Below are 18860 nucleotides of genomic sequence, written 5' to 3'. Positions count from 1 at the left end.
GGAGCGCACACCTTCCGGGCTCCCCAGAAGTTCCCAGGCTGCAAAGGGACCTCACCGGGTGGATCCAATTCCCCTACTCCCTGCTCGGGGTGTTGGAGGCCACTTGCAAACAACTCAGCCCCCTCCCCCGCGGTACCAGCGCGCTCCCAGAGTGCAGACCTCCTATAAACACACAGGCGGTTATTGCTTTTTCAACTCCGCGCCGAGCGCTTTACTCTTTGCGATCGGATGCTTCCCCCTTTCCTCTCTCGTCTCGAATTTTCCTTCATTCTTCTATTTTATTTTTCTCTTTCTCTCATTTTCTTAAGGTGCGCGAGCGTTGCGGGCGCCGCATGTTGGCTGCGGCCCGCTTCCTGCTTTCTAATGTTCCATTGTGAGGAGCTTCCATTGTGACGTCGCGCCCCTTCGGCTGGGCTTTGTCTGTCCATATATGGGCAGCTACGTCACGGAGCTTTCCCGGGGCTCAGATAAATAGGCTGGTGGAGTTCCCTGGCTGGGAGCTTTTGGGCAGCAGTGAGCTTGCTAGGAAGCGGCGGGGCTTGTGGTGGTGGTAGCAGCGGCAGCGGCAGCGGCAGAGGCGGCGGCGGCGGCAGTGGCGGCGGTGGCGGTGGCGGCTCGGGGGGCGGGGGGGCCGCCGGCGCGCATCTGTTTGTGAGATCAATACTGAGGCCGCGTCCAACCCCCTCGGGCCGAGATTCCCCCAGCCCAGGCCGCCCCCCCACCCCCCCGCACACGCCCCCCCCCCCAGCCTCTTACGGCACCATCTGAGGCACCCAAGAGGATTACCCCCTTTTGCCCTATCTCCCACCCACCCCAAAAAGAGAAGATCCCCTCCCCTGGCCCACCCCTTCCCCTCTTCCCTCCCCCTCCCCCCGAACTTTCCCTCTCGCATGCTTTTCCCCTGCACCACGGATCGCCTCTCGGATGCCGCTTGCCTGGAAGCTGCGTTAGGAGCGAGCGGCGGCGGTGGCGGCGGTGGCGGCGGCGGCAGCTCGGGAGTGCTATGACCGGCAAACTCGCCGAGAAGCTGCCGGTGACCATGAGCAGTTTGCTAAACCAACTGCCTGACAATCTGTACCCCGAGGAGATCCCCAGCGCGCTCAACCTCTTCTCTGGCAGCAGCGACTCGGTAGCCCATTATAATCAGATGGCTACAGGTAAGGGCGGCGGGGAGGCGGCAAGGCAGCGAGGAAGGAGAGGGGAAGAGAGGAAGAGGATGAGGGAACGAGCTGGCGATCTATGGATGGATGGATGGATGGATAGATGGGTGGATGGATGGATGGATGGATGGAGAGGTGGGGGGCGCGCTGGGAATTTTCCGGGGGGCGAGTTGCTTTTCCCACCCACTCCTCCAGCCCTCCCCGATCGGGAAGGCTCCGTTGGCGACGCCACGGTAGAGGCTTCGGTTCTCCCGGGTGGGGGCAGCCGCCGACCAGAGGGAGGTAGGTGCGAGCGGCTCTGGGGTTCTCCACTTAGGGGGCGCGATCGCCAGGCTGCGCGCAAGGCGTGGTGCTGTCGCCCCCTTTCCCGGGAGGAGCCCAGCGTCCCTTTCACCCGCGCTCTCCCCCCCTTACTCCCTCAGCCTCCCACCCGGGATGGAGCCATGTGCGGCGTGGAGTCCCCGCGGTGGGAGAGGTACTGCGACGCTGCCTTTCCGGGGCGTTCAGCAAAGCCGTGGGGGTGTGGGGACGGCGGGGAGAGGGAGGGGGTCCACCCGCGCGGGGGCCATCACGGGGGGCGATCCCCCAGCCACGGGGCTTGGGAAGAGCGGCCACTCCCGCCATGGAGACGCGGGCCGCTTTTCGGCCGCCCTCCACCCTCGCTAGCTGGGGCTGGGCTTTCCCCCCTCCAGCAAGAGCCGAAATCTCCTCCAGGCCTGGCGAAGGCTGGGGCACGGGAAGGCGGCGGGAGAGCTCCTTTTGCGGGCAGAACCCCTCTACGCGCCGAGGACAAAGCGTCGGAGCGCTCCGGGTCGGCGACCCGGGCGTGGTGCGCACGGGGGGCTTCGTCGGGGCAGGAAAGGCGCGGCGTCCCGGCAGGGACAGGGCTAGGGGAAGAGGCCGAGTTCCGTGCGCTAGAGAGCGAGAGCCCCGGCGCGCTCCGGGTCTCAAACTACCTGTAGCTGCAGCTACCTGCCCGCCCCACCTCGGAAACAACAACAATGCTTCTCGCGTGCGCGCGTGTGTGTGTGCGCGTGTGATACGTGAGTGTGTGCGCGGCGTGTGCGGTGTGTGTGTGCAGCCGCCACTCCACACCCCGATCCGTAGTATTTTGCTGTATCCAGGTTGCGCCCGGGAGCGCGGCACCGCCCGCTTTGCGCTCGGGCGCAGCTTTCCTCCTACCCCGCGCGCTCTTCGCTCCACCCGGCCGCACCCTCCACACCTGGGCAAGGACCTGGGCGCCCCGGCCCGGGAGCCGGCTCGGCTTCACTCACCCCTCCCCTCTCTTCCCCGCTCTCCGCAGAGAATGTGATGGACATCGGTCTGACCAACGAGAAGCCCAACCCGGAACTCTCTTATTCGGGCTCCTTCCAGCCAGCCCCCGGCAACAAGACCGTGACCTACTTGGGAAAGTTCGCCTTCGACTCCCCTTCCAACTGGTGTCAGGACAACATCATTAGCCTCATGAGCGCCGGCATCTTGGGGGTGCCCCCGGCCTCAGGGGCACTCAGCACGCAGACCTCCACGGCCAGCATGGTGCAGCCGCCGCAGGGCGACGTGGAGGCCATGTACCCGGCGTTGCCCCCCTATTCTAACTGCAGTGATCTCTACTCGGAGCCTGTGTCTTTCCACGACCCCCAAGGCAACCCCGGGCTCGCCTATTCCCCCCAGGATTACCAATCGGCCAAGCCGGCCTTGGACAGCAATCTCTTCCCCATGATTCCTGACTACAACCTATACCACCACCCCAACGACATGGGCTCCATTCCGGAGCACAAGCCCTTCCAGGGCATGGACCCCATCCGGGTCAACCCGCCCCCCATTACTCCCCTGGAGACCATCAAGGCGTTCAAAGACAAGCAGATCCACCCGGGCTTTGGCAGCCTGCCCCAGCCGCCGCTCACGCTCAAGCCCATCCGGCCCCGCAAGTATCCCAACCGACCCAGCAAGACCCCGCTCCACGAGCGGCCCCACGCGTGCCCGGCGGAGGGCTGCGACCGCCGTTTCAGTCGCTCGGACGAGCTGACCCGGCATCTGCGCATCCACACGGGCCACAAGCCCTTCCAGTGTCGGATCTGCATGCGGAGCTTCAGTCGCAGCGACCACCTTACCACTCACATCCGCACGCATACGGGCGAGAAGCCCTTTGCCTGCGAGTTCTGCGGGCGCAAGTTTGCGCGCAGCGACGAGCGCAAGCGCCACGCCAAGATCCACCTCAAGCAAAAGGAGAAGAAGGCGGAGAAGGGGGGTACGCCCTCTGCGTCCTCGGCGCCCCCCGTGTCCCTGGCCCCTGTGGTCACCACCTGCGCCTGAGGCTCGGGCCCCCAGATCCCCACTTTTCCCCTGCAGTGTCTCCCAGCTGCTCGCCTGAAAGCAGCGGGGAAAGCTAGCCACGGAGGCGCAGGGGCCGCGCCCTGGCCTCTCCATGGACGTAAGGTCCCTTGTTTCCCTTCGATGTCCCCCGTTTCCACCCTTTCACACCGGCCAACGGTCGGGGGCCAGGGCAGGAGGCGCCCTCCCTTCGCTGCCCCCCCTTAACCAAGGCGTGGGGGCGGAAAGGTGGCGTCTAGCCCGCTTTGTTCAATGCGGATCGTCTTGATCCAGGGGCCGCTGGGCCGCGCCAAGGACCTGCGGGGGACTGAAGGCGGGGCCCGCCCAAGCCTCGCCCGACCCAAGCACCTCACGGTTCCCCCCACGTCTCCCTCGGTTCCCCCTCGAAGACCCGAGAGGGGGAGGGGGTAAGGAGCGCACCAAAGCGCAGAGCTTGCTGCCCGCCGCACGCACGCGCGCCTGCGTGCGGGGATGCGCGCGAGTGTGCGTGCTCGCGTGAGTGTTATGTGTGTGGGTGTGTGGGTGTGCGCGCGCGCGCACGCGTGTGTGTGTATGTGTGTGTGAGACTCTTGAGCTGAACTGGGCTGTGTCCACCCCAAACTCTTCCCTACATCGGGTCCCCAGGCCGCTGGGGGAATGTCCCAGGTTGGGGGCCTGCACGTGGCCGGAGGAGACGGTCTTCCATCTGCTCGGAAATCATGTTTCTTACAGAAATGCCTCAGATGCCGCCGTGGGGCTTCTACCGCCGAATAGGGGTCGGCCCCTCAGCACCCCTCCTTTTCCGAGCGCTTCCCTCTCAGGCCTCAGGGCAGTTTGATCTGCGGGGAGGAGAAGCAGCCATCACTAAACCTGCCTTGTAACAGATCTATGTCCTCAAGCCCCACTTTCCAAAAGCTGTGTTGCTGAGTTCGCTCCTCTGCCCTTTTTCCCCCTCCTCTCCCTTCTCTCTAAAGCCTTCTCCCATCTCTTTCAAAATCTTCTTCCAGAAAGGCAGGCCTCAACCAGCCACCTCATTTCACCATCTTTCTGTTTTCGCTCACTCATACCCATTTTTCCTTCGCCCCAGTGATGGGAAAGCAGGCTCATTTTTTCGTCCTTTGTCACTGCCTACACAACAGGTAGAATTCAAAGCTGTGTATATGGTGTGTGTGTGTGTGTGTGTGTATGCATGTGTGTGTATATACACATAGTACATACATACATACATATACATATATATATAACACACAACATGTACTGTCAGCAAAATAAAATCTCCAAGGCACTTGGCGATCCAGTGCAGCGCACTGGAGTAAAGAGAATTTGTAGGTATATAAGCTTTAAATGACTTATTTTTTATGAAAAATTTAACCGATGAGATTATATCTACATAGGTGTGTGTGTATATATACACATATATATGTATGTACATGTACGTGCATATACACACATACACACATCTCTGTCCAAATTTTCCTTAAAGATATGGGTATTTTTGCATTCATCCCTGTTGCTGAAATGAGGCATTATCTTTTCCGCACCCAGCTCTCACTTTCTCCCCGCCCTACCTCACCTCTTCTCAGGCACCCCCTCCTCCCTAGCACTTCCTCCCCCCACACACAGGGGTGACTCTTTTGAAATGGAGTAGTAGGGAAGGTTGCTCTCTGACACAGCTTCCAGCAGTCTTGACTGAATGTACTGTTCCCTCTTAGCGTTATTTCTCCTGCGGTCACTAAGCTGCCCAGAGAGAAGGAACAAAGGTCTGGAGTTTACAGAATGTCTGTTTTTAAAGTCACTTTATGCGTTTCCCACTTTTTTTTTTTTTTAAGAAAAAAAAGCATCGGGGGAGGGGGGTTTTTGTTTGTTTGTTTTTTTGTTCTTTGGGTTTGTTTTTTGTTTCATTTGGTGGTGGATAAATAATACTAAAAAGAGTCTAGTGAAAGGGGAAAAAAAATCAAAGAGCAGGGGGATTGTGAATTTCCAGGTACTTGGACTTTTTTGTAGAAGGAGAGAGAAGAGGATGAAGTTTGCCAGGAGGGCCCATATTTTTTCAGCTGAAGGGTAAAATCTTTCTTTGCAGAGACAGTATTTTGCTGAATACTTTTTATAATGTGATGATTATTAAAAACAAAAATTTTGGTCACTTCAAAGCTGGAAGGAGGAATCAAATATCCTTTAATATTTTTTCCTTGCTCCTTCTGGTTTATGCATGTCACTGCATGATAATCTGAGTTTTCCTTTGTTTTAATAAAACTGTTCTCAGACATTTAAGCTTAAACTAAGAGAAAAATAACTTTGTTGCCAAAAGGTTGTGCTATCCAGATTTTTTTATATGTCTGCATGTTTTAAAAAAACAACAACAAAAGAAAATGCACTCTAACTTATGTGAACTGAGAGAAAAAAAATCAGGTTTTAAACAGGAAAACCTATGGGGAATGATATTTTTTGAAAGACTTTTGTATAAAGTTGAGTACTTAGAAAAAGACAAACCAGATGTAATATATTTTGTGGATGTTTTTATTTCTTGGATTTATAGTACCTTATACTAAGGTTAAAAAAATATGCTTGATATTGTGAAAAGGTGAAATTCTTCACCAACATTTCATTTGCTCCTTTGTCACATTGTTATGCCAATATAATATAGTTAATGAAAACAGCATTTTTAAAAACCGAAATATTGAAATGGTGTAATGTTGTACCATTTGCACTGTGAGCAAATGCTAATACAGTAAAGATATTGTGTTTGCTGACAATCAGCCGGCCTATTAATCTCCTTATTTTATTTCTTGTTTTCATAGTATAAAGTTTTGGTTTGGCCTGTTTTTTTGTCTTGTTTTGTTTTTGGCTGAGGGTTGGTTTGATAGGTTCTTGTGCCAGGCTTTGTTGTTCTTGCTCTGAAAACTCAATGTGAGACCTGGAATTTGGCATCATGAGAAGCTGGTCAGAATTTGGCGCGCGTTCTGCTGTTTCAAACCCAGTGTCAAGTGTTTACAGTGGTTCTGAGAGAAAAGGATTCTTCCTCCACGATGCTGGGAGTCTCCGACTGCCAGAGAGATGAGGCTGGCAGATAAGATAAACCCGTGGGAATCGGAACTGGTGACTGGAAGCTTCTAGAACCCTTCTTCTTGGTTTCTAATGGCTATTGAGGGTAGAGAGGCAGAGATCTTCTAGTGGCTGAACTATAGCTCTGGTGCTAACAGGGAGCACCAGAGCAGGACCCTGTGGAATCCCTAGAGCCACACTGAGTAGTGCTCTTGCTACAGCTTTTGAAGCCTGAAAAACAGGTGGAGACTTGAGAGAGGGTTCTTCAAGGTTGGCAAGATAACCAGAGAGATTGGAAGCTCTATTGTGGTCAGATAATTGGGAAAAATCAGATTTAAAAATTATGCAACTTTAGCCCCACTTGGGCAGGACTCTCCAGGCCTCACTATTTGTAGCTGCCTGAGAAAGAGGGTTTTGGCTGAAAAAAAGCAGCTTTTACGAACTCCCCGGGATCCAATGCTTCTGGGATTTGGAGGACATACAAGAAATATTTTATATAGCATTAACCCCTCACATCTTATGACTTCTATCTCCCATAGAGGTGATGCCACCCCCCAACTCTTTGAGCTTTCTTCCCCCAGAATCTTGCCCTTTCTTAACTGAGTTCATTGGCCAGCCCTAGAGCTTTCTCCTGGTTCTTTTAAAGAGATACCCTCCACTTTCTTTGTGCGTCCCCAGCTCCACTCAGCTCCCTTCACCTTATTTACAACTCTTTATCCTCCTGCAGCTTGTTCTAGAATGATCCTTGGACAGATCAGTCCTTTCTCTCTCTTTCTTCCTGCCTGCCCTCTAAAACACTCAGTTGGGCTTTTCTGTTATATATTTTGTGTATCATCTGAAGCTTGGGGGCAGGGGCTTGGTGTCTGCGCCCTGCATAGACATAGACGTAGACACGGCAACTGGGGGACCATGTCTTGCCGCCTGAAGCAACCATACAGTTACAGAAATGGAGTACAGCATCCCTGCTCAGAAACTGCTCTTGCTGCCCCAGTCAGGCCCATCACCCTGAAAAATGTGGGTGGTATTTCTGGTTGGCCTCTGTTACCGAGAAGTTGAGGGCAGACTCGGGTGTAGGTGGTGGGCCGTGGCCTTAGAAAAGAATGTTTTTTGAAGTGTGAGATCAATAAAGAGAATGCTGTATGGAATCTTACATTTTCTCACCCACACAATTCTAGGTCACGGGCTGCCATCTTGAATTCCCTTCTCTCACCTCATGAAACTTTCGAAATTCCAAACTGCAACTATAGCCACAAGGAAGTATCCTTTTTTTAACAAAGGGAATCCAAGATGGCTGAAAAGCCCTAAAGATTGAGGATATAACCCACCTCTTTGCTAAACTAGATATTTGCTTCCAGATTTCCATGTGTTTTTCAAGGGCATATTTATCAGAGAAGGATAGCGTCACTGGGTGTCTTCATAGTTAGCATCCGGCCCCACCTGCACCTTCTCCAATCAAATCAGGCCCTCAAAGTTACACTTTCGTCAACAGTGTACTATGCTGCATGATTAATAAACTCACTTCCCATTGGTGCATATTACTCAACCCAACCTGGTTCAACCACTGGGTTACTTGACAATATGGCAGCCCGCCTGGCTGGCACCAGCCCTGTGTGGTGTAATCTCTGATTCATACTTTGTAGCTAGATAAAGCTGTCCCAGATAGCATCATACCAGCAACCCAACCTGCCTGGGTTTTGTAAGTATGGGGAGAGGAAACTCAACCCTCACACTTAAGGATAAAGTGGAGAGATGGTAGAGGAAAGGGCTGGGTAGAGCTATCAGGAGAAGGAAACAATGGAAGCTTGGCTGGGAGGAAAATCAGGTATAGAAATATGGAAGGAGCTTAACTATGTCCAAAGCAAGCTGTAAGGTGTTTAGGGTGAATGAAAGGATTTCTCTCTATCTTCCTCTCTCTCTCTCGTCTTGGGAGTGGCTTTACCGGAGGTGATGACTCTTTGCAAAATTGGACTCCATGAACTAGGGCTGGGTACAAAGGAGGAGATACTTCATGAGAAGTGGGGGGGCAAGGAGTGGCTTATTTTCTAATGGTGGGGGTAGTAGTGATGTAAGTGTGGGTCTATGTATTCTTCTCAACTACATAAAAAGGAATAGCGAGGTAGATCCCAACGATAGCGAGGTAATGGCTAATGGCCAGTGGCTACGGTTCCTCTTTTACTAATCCAGAACTTGCCTGCCATAGATGAGGGGTTGTGAGCTACCTTTTCCTGGCTTCAGTTGGTTGGCCCTCCTGGGGCCTAAGGAAAGTAGAAGGCCTCTGCGTGTCCCAGAGACCAGAAGTCATACTGGCAAAGAATTAACAACTGGGGGGAAATGGCTTTCTAAAAGGTGCCATGTGGTTTTCAAAAGAGGTCATAATCCTTAATCTATCCCAAGTGGTTATTTTTAGAAAACCCACTCTTTATATGGATGGGAATGAGGTTTCCAGAGGAAGAAAAAAGATCTAAGGGACTCTCGGAGCCCCTCGGCCACCGCAGTCCCTGGGACAAGGCTGCAAGCAGTCAGGTCCCTGTCGGTCATCCACAGTGGCCAGGGACATGTCTGGCCTGGTCAGCTTCTCCCAACATCAAAGCTCTGGAAACTTCACCCCTCTTTTTGCTTGAAGGTTCCTTTCTATCCCATCTCTCATTATTGAAACAATTGGTCATTTTCAAGGAAGAGAGGTCACTGTTCATAAGTCACTGACTTGTCCATGACGGGGGAAGGAAGGGACCAGACCCTGACTCACTTGCGTAGGATCCTCATCCCCCATTCTCGTCTTGGTTGCCTTGTCTGGCATCTGAAATTGGGACAGTCCCTGCCTCCACCTCTGCTGGCCACCAGGAGCCCAGTGCTCCGCGGCCCTCTGACCTGGGCGTGAGAACAGTATTTCTTCCCTTCTGGCAAACACGCAGATGGCTGGAAGAAAGGTTTCTGAGGAATCTTACGAAGGAGCTGAAGCACACAGAACATGGCCAAAAGCTGCAAACAAGAATGAGAGAATCCAAGCTTCTAGATGGTACTGGCTGCTCACCTAGAAGGCTCTCATGTTGAGGCTGGGTGGGAGTTTGGCTGCGGTGTGGTTTCTTTAATGTTGCCTCCCCTGCTTCTTGGCCTTGTCTCCAGGAAGGCCCTTTTGCGTTCTCTTAGGACGAAGACATGGGACTTCGCTGGGTTACTGATATCTTCCTCTCCTCTCAAGGTCCCAGGACAGGGGACAAAGAAGGCGCTCTCCTGGACCTCAGGCAGCCCACCCAGCACCTATGGCCTCTCCTTCACCCATTCCTGGGAGCCTCTGTGATTCCACAACCCTCCCATCCTCTCCCTGCCCAGCTGTGTTCTTTGGGCCCCGCTCATTTTGCTTGGAACACAAATGCAAGTCCTTCGGGCTGGCTCTCCCGGTGAGGCCTGCCCAGGGCTGGCAGCCATCTTTACCTCAGGCCTTCACAGCGGCGTCATGGCCCACACAGAAACAGACTGCTCTGTTCTGACCTGGCCGACAGCTGACTTGAGTCCCTGTTTGAGTTCCCCACTGAGTTCCTAGTTATAGTCTTAGGAATGCTTCCACCTCTCGGCTCCCTGGGGGATAAGAGATGTCAGACGCCACAGAGGCTGGGGACACCCCAACCCTCCAGAGGGGAAGTTACCTTTGTCTCTACACCTGTCTTGTTTGGGGTGGCTGCCACCCCCACCAAGAATCAGGTCCCTGTCTCCAGCACAGTGAGAGAGAGAGAGAGAGAGAGAGAGAGATTAGTGACCAGAACAGACTGGGGCTTCCAGGCACATTGGCTTCTTCTCAAGCACAGGCTGCAAGAGCTCTAGCACTTTCTATTCCTTAGCGTTTTGCTCTCCCCCCACCAGGGGGTCTGTGCCCCTGAAGGTCTTCCATTCTTCCTTGTCCCCTTTTCCTCCCCGCTTAGGCTTAGGAAGGGCAGGCCCTCCAAGCAGGAAGGCAGAAAATTTCTAGTGCCTGTGTGTCCCCAGGGTCCTAAGGAAAGTCTCCTTTGGGGCACTGGTTCATTGCTCAAGCCTCCGTCTTAAAACCTGGGAGGTTGTTTGATAAGCCAGCTCCCTGGCTTTTCCCTTGGGGCCCTTAGCCTGCTCTGGAGTCACCATCTCCATCTCCATCGGCATCTCAGCTCCTCCACTTGCTTACGGCGTGACCACTGACAGATCTCTTAGTCTTTCCCAACCTGAGTTAACTCCTCCGGTCTTAGCCCGCCATCATGGAGTTCCGACCACGCAAAGGATATGGTGCCTGGTTCACAGTGGATGCTCTGTACATGTTACTTCCTTTCTTCGTCCCTTGCCCTGTCCCCTTTCCCACACCCTCCAAACACAGAGGCAAGAAAGCAAGCTCTATGTCTGCCAGAGATCCGCACACCAGTTCAAATGGAACGGCGGCAACCTCCAGTCCTCACCACCCGCCCCCCTGGCTCCAGCCCTCCGTGGGACATCTGTATTCTGAAAATGGATCCTCTCCACCGCGCCCACCCCCCCCCCCACTCCTGCAAGTCCACCCAGAGGACACAGTCCGTCCCATCCGCTCCCAGCTGCAGCTGCTGTTCATTGTTGCCGTTTCCTGGCTGGCTCCTGACCCCATCCCAGGTCCTTTCGTCTCTCTCACTTCGATGGGTGGATATGACACCTTCCCGATACGGTATCATCTGCAAAGTTAATTAATGTGTCATTGGGCTGTTGCCTGCTTCCTGATCCTTATCGGGGATTTCAATAAAACGCAGCAGCCCCAGTTCCTCCCCGTCTGTCCCTCTCCCTGGATCTGAGGCTTGTTCTTAGTCATCCATCCTTGACCTCTGCCTTCTGGCCAGTTCTCAGCTTCCAGCCTCAGGGCTGATGGAACTGCCCCGGCCCAAGCCTAGTTTGGGAACAGAAGCACCATCCAGGGCTGTCCTGGCTGTGATGATCTAGGAGAGAATCGTGGATAACCCGGGCCCTTAGCTCACCCCATTGCCTTGAGAGTTTCCCCTGCATTCGAGGCGTCTTAAGGGACCCTAAGAGTCCAACACCCTCTTTTCCAGGTTAAAAAAAAAAAAAAAAGAGGCCCCCAGAGGTTCTGTGACTTTTCCAAGATCACATCCAATAAAGGAAGAGCTAGGACTTCAGATCCAGGCTTTCAGTGGAGGGCCCCATGGAAAGTGCTGGTTACTTCATTTCCTCAGTACTATGTGCCGAGGGACACAGCATCCTTCCATTCATAAAGCTTCCCTTCTCCAGGGCAGAAGCAGGTAACAAATACGTATGTTGGATTGTGATATGTGTTAACAGAAAAATACAGCAGGGTGACTGGAATGAGAGGTGCTGGGTGGGCGTTACAATCACGTGGTGGGTAGCATAGGGAGCAGTCCCGTGGCCTCACCGGAGAGGGGCCTTCGTACAGACGCAGGAAGTGCTAGAGGCAGTCCTGTGGACATCTGGGCAAGAAGGGACAGCAAGTGTAAGGCCCTGCTGGTGGCCTTCTGGAACTATTCAAGGAGCCACATGAAGCCAGAGTGGCCAGGGACAAGCTCAGAAGGGGGCCAGGAAAGAGCTGGACTCATGCTGGGCTGCTAGTCCATCTCCCTCTTTGCCCCCAATGATCCCCCTTCCCCACTTGGCTTCCTAACCACCCCCTACCCAGCTGCAGTCTTCTTAACCTTGCTCTCATGTCCTCTCAGAAGCCACTGATGATTCCTAAACCCCAGCTTGGCCAAGGACAGAAAGAACTGCCTCCTTCAAGAACCACAGCCCAAGAACTCTGTCCCTTCCTGTGGACATTTGTCTCGGTATCAAGTCCCTCATAAGACGGATGACTCTTCCTACTGCCCTACTGTCTCACAATGGGAATCTCCCTTGGCCTCCTGTCACAGAAATCGCTCCTTGCAAGCCAGCTTCCTCCTCCATCTGTGGCCGGACTGGCCATGTTTCCTGCCTTGGCTAAGAGCTGGTGGGTGGCCAGGTTCCTCCAATACAGTTATATTCTCACCCGGACCCCAAGCCCTGAATGTGCCCGATGGGACATTCCTGAAATCACTTGATCTACTATAGTCCTCTCTGTGAGCTGGTGCCCCAGGATTGTTGCAAATGTTGGTGCTGTGGCATTATCTCTATAGATTTCTCTAAGCAATTGCATCTGGAAAAGAGAAATTTCTTCCCTCTGCCTTTCTTTGTCCTCCATGTCATGTCTTTCCAAAAGCCTCCCCTTCCCCCACTTCCCCCCATCTCTGTCTTTCCCTGGCAACTTGACATCATCATGAGAGCTTCTTCCCATTTCATTCATTCATCCATTAATTCAGCAAACCTTTACAAAGTCAGGTATAGTGCCTGTCCGTGGGAGCACAGGGAGTGGTTGGCGGTACAAAGAGGAACACCACCAGGACACCATTCCTGCCCTGGAGGGTCTTCCGTTCTGTTGGGGGAGAGGCAGACCCATAAACGGGTGATTTCAACATGCTGGGCCCGGTGTCATGGAATGGTGGTCCCTGATAGAAAAACACCTAAATCAGAGTCTGGTGGGAGGTGGGGGAGTCAAGGGTCAAGGGGAGGGAAACTTCCTGGAGGATCTCAGAAAGTCCTCTTCCATGTCTCTCCATAATAATGAAACCAAGGTACTGAGAACTCACTACATGCCAAGTGCTAAGCTAAGGTCTCTGTGTAAATGATCCCATGGGACTCTAGGTAGAGGGGATCCACCCAGGGTGCCCTCCTGGAGCCCCTTGGGGCTGCTCGCTCTCTTGTCCTTCTCCTCAAGGAGGAAAAGAAAGTCCCCAGTGGCCCCTGGGCCCCAGGAAACAACACAGCAGCTTGGCATCTCTGAAGCACACCCAGCTGGCTTGGTGGAGGTTGTCCAACCCAGATGACACTTCTCTGTGCTGCATTCTGGTTGCTTTTTCTTGCTACAGGGCAGACTTCTCCAGGGCTGGGGGAGGGGTTATGTCAGGGGATCCATCTTCGGATTCTCCTTGGCCCTCACAGAGCATCCCTCAGGCTGACCTCCCTGCCTGTTTCTCGGTCCAGGCCCTGAGATGGTGAGCTGGAAGGGAAAGCTGTCCCCATCTCCTCTTCTCTTGGAGCACTTGGAGTTCTGTTTCCACAATTCCAAACAGAGACCACCGTCTGCCTTCCTCCCCTCTACCTACCCGCCTACTTCTCCTTTTCTGCTGGTTGAAGAGCTCAGGCCTCTTGACCAAAAAGGCCCAAGCTGTATCTTTGGCCCCAGTGTCAGACCAGACCAGACCAAAAGATGTGAGACAGACCCAGTCCACCTCATACCTTGGCCAAGCGGTAGGAGGTGTGAACCCCTCGGTATCACCCATCTGTAGGGGGTACGAACCTCTGCTCCACAGGGCTGTTGAGAGGTCCACAGCAATGCAAAATTGTGAAGGAGAGCTATCCTGTCCCAGGATCCTGAAGAAGACTGTTGGGGAACACTATCCTCCTTCTACAAGTGGATATACCAGGCAGATGTTCTAGGCAGAGCTGGGAGCCGGGTCTGAACTCAAGTCACTCTTCTTAGTAGGTCAGACGGGAAAACCACACAGGGTCTGGATGGTTCAGAGGTGAAAGGTCCGGGAATGACCCCTGCTTCCCCTTCTGGGTCTAAGGGTGCTGAAATCTACAACCGGTGAGGACATATGTATCATCAAACAGCTGTACATGTCTGGGCTACCTAGACAGCATTTCTGTACTACCCCAGGAGTTAGGAGCCTGGGTCCTGACCTTGACTTTGACATGAGGACAAAGCTGTATGCTGTTTGCAAAGCTGTAGCCCCTCTGTGTCTTAAAGTCCCCATCAGGAAAGTGGGCAGTGCTACCGGTGGATCCACACTGAAGCTTGGGTGTGAAAGGGTCCCAGTACCACCGTCCTGTGCACCAAAGCCCCACCCTCCCCTTCTGAGCCAGAGGGCTGAGCAGGGGCCCAGCAGGGGCAGGAAGTGGAAAAGGCCTGTGCTTTTGTCCTTCCTGGGCCCAAACCTGATCTTCCTTGCTGATGCTCAGAAGGGCTGGCCTCTTCCCACCCGTGTTGACTGCCTGGGGCCTCTGATTCTCTGGCCAAGCCAAATGTGTATAAGAAGATATGTCATGAGGTCCTCTGATTTGGGGTCTCGGCAGTGGCCTGTGGTGCATGGATCAGCCCCAGGCCCATGGACTGGAAGCACCAGGGGGTGGCTGGCTTCTGAACACAGCCACTGTCCTGGGGTGGGGAGGAGAAGGGAGTCGCATGGAGGGCTCAGAGCTCTGCCTTTGGGCCTCTGGCCTGAGAATTCCTACTACCAGGAATCCTCTGGGGATATGAGCCCCAAAGAGCCTCTGCCTCCCTACGGGGGCATGATCTCAGGAGAGGCCGCTCAAGAGGTCCTGGAGCTTCATTCCTTCTCCCCATCCCCAAAGACCAAGTGCGCTTCTCCCCATCCTCTTCCCAAACAGGGTGCCCAGAACCATCAGCCCCTCCCTCCCGGCCTGCCTTTTCTCCCTTATCTGGAGCATCACCCATTTCTTCCATCCTTCCCCGCACTGGAGCGTCTGCTGGGTTACCCAACCAACCACCCCTAGGTCAAGCCTGTGTCGGATGGGTTGAGTCATTACCTCCATCTCCTCCCCAACCCTCCCAGGTCCCAGGGCTCGGTCTGGTTTAGCAAGCTGGGAGGGGAGGCTCCATCGCTTCCATGTGGGTAGCCTCCAAGGCCCCACAGGCCTCTTGGGACAGGGATTTTCCTGGTATTTGACGGGACTTTGTCTTCCCTGGAACAGTGCCTCATGGGCACTCCTCTCTCCCCAGCATTATAGACCCCCCATCACCAACTAGACCACCCAACAGAGGGCCTGAGTTTGCTTCCTGCCCATCTCTCCACCCCAACCCCCTCTCTGACTAGTCATGGAAACTTGGACATAGGAGCTAACATCTCCAGGCCTCAGCAGATGCTTCTATAAGACAGAGGTAATAACACTGCTCCTGCCTTGGGCAGGACACCAGTCCAGCTGCCTCCTCAAGGCCCTCTGCCAGTTCCCCGAGGCCTGCTTGTCCTCTGCTCTCTCTCACCCGTGCTCTAGAACAACTGGCCGGCCACCACAGGGGTTCCTAGTTCACTGTACCCCTCTTCCCCATGCACCGGCTGGCCTTGGCTCCTGCCTCTCCCCCATCCACACCCTCTAGCCCCTGTGGGCTGGCCTATAAAAGTCTCCAGACAAGTCCGACCAAACCCCTAAGAACAGGCCTCCAGACAAACCTCCCAGGGTTCGGGTCCCCACTTTCCTCTGTGCTCTCCCCACATTATCCAGGGAACCCAGAGGTGATGGAGCACTGCTCCGTTTCCCCCCAAGACAGGAAGGTGGGCTCTGTCTTCCTATTAGCCTTCGGCCCTGGTGGGGCCCTAGGCCGTCCCCTCTGTGTGTGGCACTGCTCCCATGACTCCCATCTTGGTGCCAGCCCCACACACGCACACGCACACGCAAGCAAGGCCGCAGCAGCCCCGCTCTGCTCTCCCACAGCCCAGGCTCCTCTGCTTTCCCTCCCCCTCTCGTTCTCTTTCTGTGCTGTGCTCCTAGAACACACCCTCCCAGCCCACCAATCCTACACAAGCCACTGTGCCTTACAAGCCTCAGCTCCACAGTTTCCCAGCCTGCCTCTGTGGAAAGGGTCTTTGCGATCCACTCCCTAAGCCCCTCGCCCCTCTCCCTAGGAGGAAAAGCGGCCGGAGCCCCCCCAGCAGCCCAGGCAGCCCCTCCCCAGCATCGGGTGAAGGGACCAGAAGAAGGAAGCACTGTCGGTTCTTTTCCCTGAGACTCCTAGATTTTGCACCAAAATGCAGGGTGTGCTCCTGTTTGCATTTTTTTTTGTTTCCTTTCTGAAAATAACCATGAAACTATCATTTCCTCCCACTGCCTTTTCCCTATCTTATTTGGATTAGCAGAGTTGCTGGGAGAGGTGGTTTAGAGCCCCTGGCAGCCTCCTTCTCCGACCTGGGTCCCGAGAGAACTCACAGGTGGCTTTCAAGCAGGTGCAGACAGAGGGGCGCCCCCCTCCCCCCGCTGTGGGAAGAAGAGGATCCCAGACACTGGGCACCGTGGAGCCCCATGACCCCCTCAATCAGAGACCTCTGGGAAACCAGTTTCCTGCCCCGCCTTGTCCCCAAGTTGGCAAATCCTGGAAACAGCCCTGCCCTGGTTTCCCCTCAGGGGAAGCTTCTGGGTGTGGGGGAGGGGCCTGCAGCTCAGCCCCCTCCCTTGGCTGACCACAGGGGAAGCCATGATGGTGGCACACTCTCAGAGTGAGGGGCGGCGGGGGGGGGGTGGTCAACATAGGAGAATCTGTCCGTATATAAGGAGGGACATGGGGTACACGCCAGGGGCTGTATTTCTCTCTTTCCATTTTGTTTCCATCCAGTGCCTCCTCCTGGTCAGCCATTCTGGCCTTCGTGCCTGTCCTCCAAGAAGCAAGCCTCTAAAGATGTCAGATCCAGGCTGAGGTGGTGGATCCAAGACACCCCCAAAGGAACCTGCCACACCCTCCCCTCCGAGGGCCTTCGGGTCCAGCCCACTTCCAGTGACTTGCCTGAGAAACTGGGTTCTCACTACCTCCCCCAGCCCATGCTGTGGAGGCTTTGGCTCCTCAGGTCTAACACCTCAGGCAGTGGGGAGAGCAGTTAGAAATGACAGTGGGGTGAGAAGCCAGCGTTCCTCGCCCTGACGCCTTTTGAAAGGTACCCCAGCCCAAAGGCTCGGGGCTCCAGGTCCAGGATCCCAGTCTCCCAAGTCCACAGCTGCCTGCCTTTGTGTCTGGTTGAAGACCACCCGATGGAGGGTCCCTGGGGTACAGGAAGTGACAATGCCATCCAAGGCAAGGGATTCTTAAGGTTCGAAGAGGGGCTCCTCCCACAGGGCATGAGAACCTTTCTACATGCTGCTCCATGCTCGCTGCCCAGATTCGCCCTGGGGAAGCCTGGGGGAGTGGTGTCTGCCCCATCCACTGACCCCCTTCTCTGGGTTGGCCTGCCATGGTGGAGACCTCATCCCTTTCTTTGAGGGTCCTTGACTGCCCCCAAAGGCAAAACCTTGACATGATGTCGTCCCTATCCCCCACGGACCTTCCAAACACATCAACCCCACCCACCCCCTTGGTCCTGCCCTGTCTTCTCCAGCGGGATGGGACGGAATGCTTCTCCTCCCCCACTCCCTGTGCCGGCTGAGCTGCTGGGCTATTTGGGGCTTCGGCCGGCCCGGCAGTGTAATCAGTGCCTCGGGATAATTGCCACCTGCCCCACCGGTGTCTGGGGGCTGTCTCGGCCACAATGGCAGGGGGCGGACACTGGGCAGCCAGGCCCACAGCGAGGTCAGGCTAGGGCAGTCCTCCCTGCGCCCAAGATCTGCTCTCCCCATGTGTGTGTGGAACCTGTGAGGATTCCTTAGGGAAGCCATGCCCTCCTGGGGGCTGCACTCATCTGGGGTACCCTGTGGCTTCAGTGGAGAGTGGAGGGCTATCCCAGCCAAGGAACAAAAGTCCTGAAGCCACCCTATCATGCACAATCACCGCAAAGCCTGTCTTCCCCATCCTGCCACCTGAAATCAGTGGGTACCCCTTCTGTCTGCAAGCTGGCCTCTGGGCGGCACCACAGCTAGGGCACAGGCTTTGCCGCAAGAATGACTTCTGTTGGACCATCCCAGGCTCTCCTGGGGCCAAGCCCACCAAGCCTCCTTGTCCTCCTTTGGGGAGGTGGCGAGAGTTAACGAGATGGCACATGAGTGAGATCCCACAAAAGCTAGCTCCCTCCCCTTTGGCTACTTTCTTTTCTACTCCAAGGTGGTTTAGATAAACCTGGTTTTAAACACCTGTCATTGTCACTTGGCCAACTCTATGATGCTTGGGCAATTGGTTCAGCCTTGGTTTCCTCATCTATAAAAAGGGTCCTCAGAGAAGCTGCCCTATCAAGTTACTGTGAAGAACACATGGTCTTGGGGTGCCCGGTGGACTGAATCGGTAGAGCGTGTGTCTCTTTCCACCGCAGGGTTGTGAGTTCGAGCCCAATGTTCCGTGTAGAGATCACTTAAAAATAAAATATTTTTTTTTAAAAAGAGAATACATGATTGAATGCATGTCAAATGCTTCGCCAGGCACCAGTAGTACTCAGCACTGATGGAGGTTATCATGGACAACTGCAAAGACCAAAGAATGGGCATGGGAAGCTTCAGGAAACCAACCGTGCCACACTCAGAAGAGCAAAGGCTGAAGAGACACGCCAGGGCTGATGGGAACAACCGCACGGCAACCCCAGTGCCTGGACATCCTCTGTGGCAACTAGGGCCCCGAGGCTGAGAGGGACTTCTCCCAGGATTTCTCCCTCTTGCAACCTTGGTTGC

At 54.6% G+C, this 18860-nt stretch overlaps 1 protein-coding gene across 3 annotated transcripts; it reads left to right on the top strand.

Moving 5' to 3' along the window:
- Nucleotides 1–1003: 1003 nt before the first annotated feature.
- EGR3 (early growth response 3) lies at nucleotides 1004–7655 on the top strand (the record flags this gene model as incomplete). Of its 3 annotated transcripts, XM_080797121.1 has the most annotated exons (3): nucleotides 1264–1442; nucleotides 1583–1635; nucleotides 2464–7655. In XM_080797121.1, 3 exons carry the CDS (start codon nucleotides 1264–1266, stop codon nucleotides 3471–3473), a joined length of 1242 nt encoding a protein of 413 aa, XP_080653247.1. In that variant the 3' UTR covers nucleotides 3474–7655. The 3 variants fall into 3 exon arrangements, with proteins under 3 accessions (XP_080653248.1, XP_080653247.1, XP_080653249.1); XM_080797122.1 differs by lacking the exons at nucleotides 1264–1442; nucleotides 1583–1635 and adding an exon at nucleotides 1004–1157; XM_080797123.1 differs by lacking the exon at nucleotides 1583–1635 and having other exon boundaries at nucleotides 1283–1442.
- Between the last annotated feature and the right edge of the window lie 11205 nt (nucleotides 7656–18860).

Source organism: Martes martes (assembly GCF_963455335.1).
Source record: "Martes martes genome assembly, chromosome: 2".
Classification (NCBI taxonomy): Eukaryota; Metazoa; Chordata; class Mammalia; order Carnivora; family Mustelidae; genus Martes; species Martes martes.
Note: the sequence above shows the minus strand (reverse complement) of the source record. Positions and strands in the feature narration are given on the sequence as shown.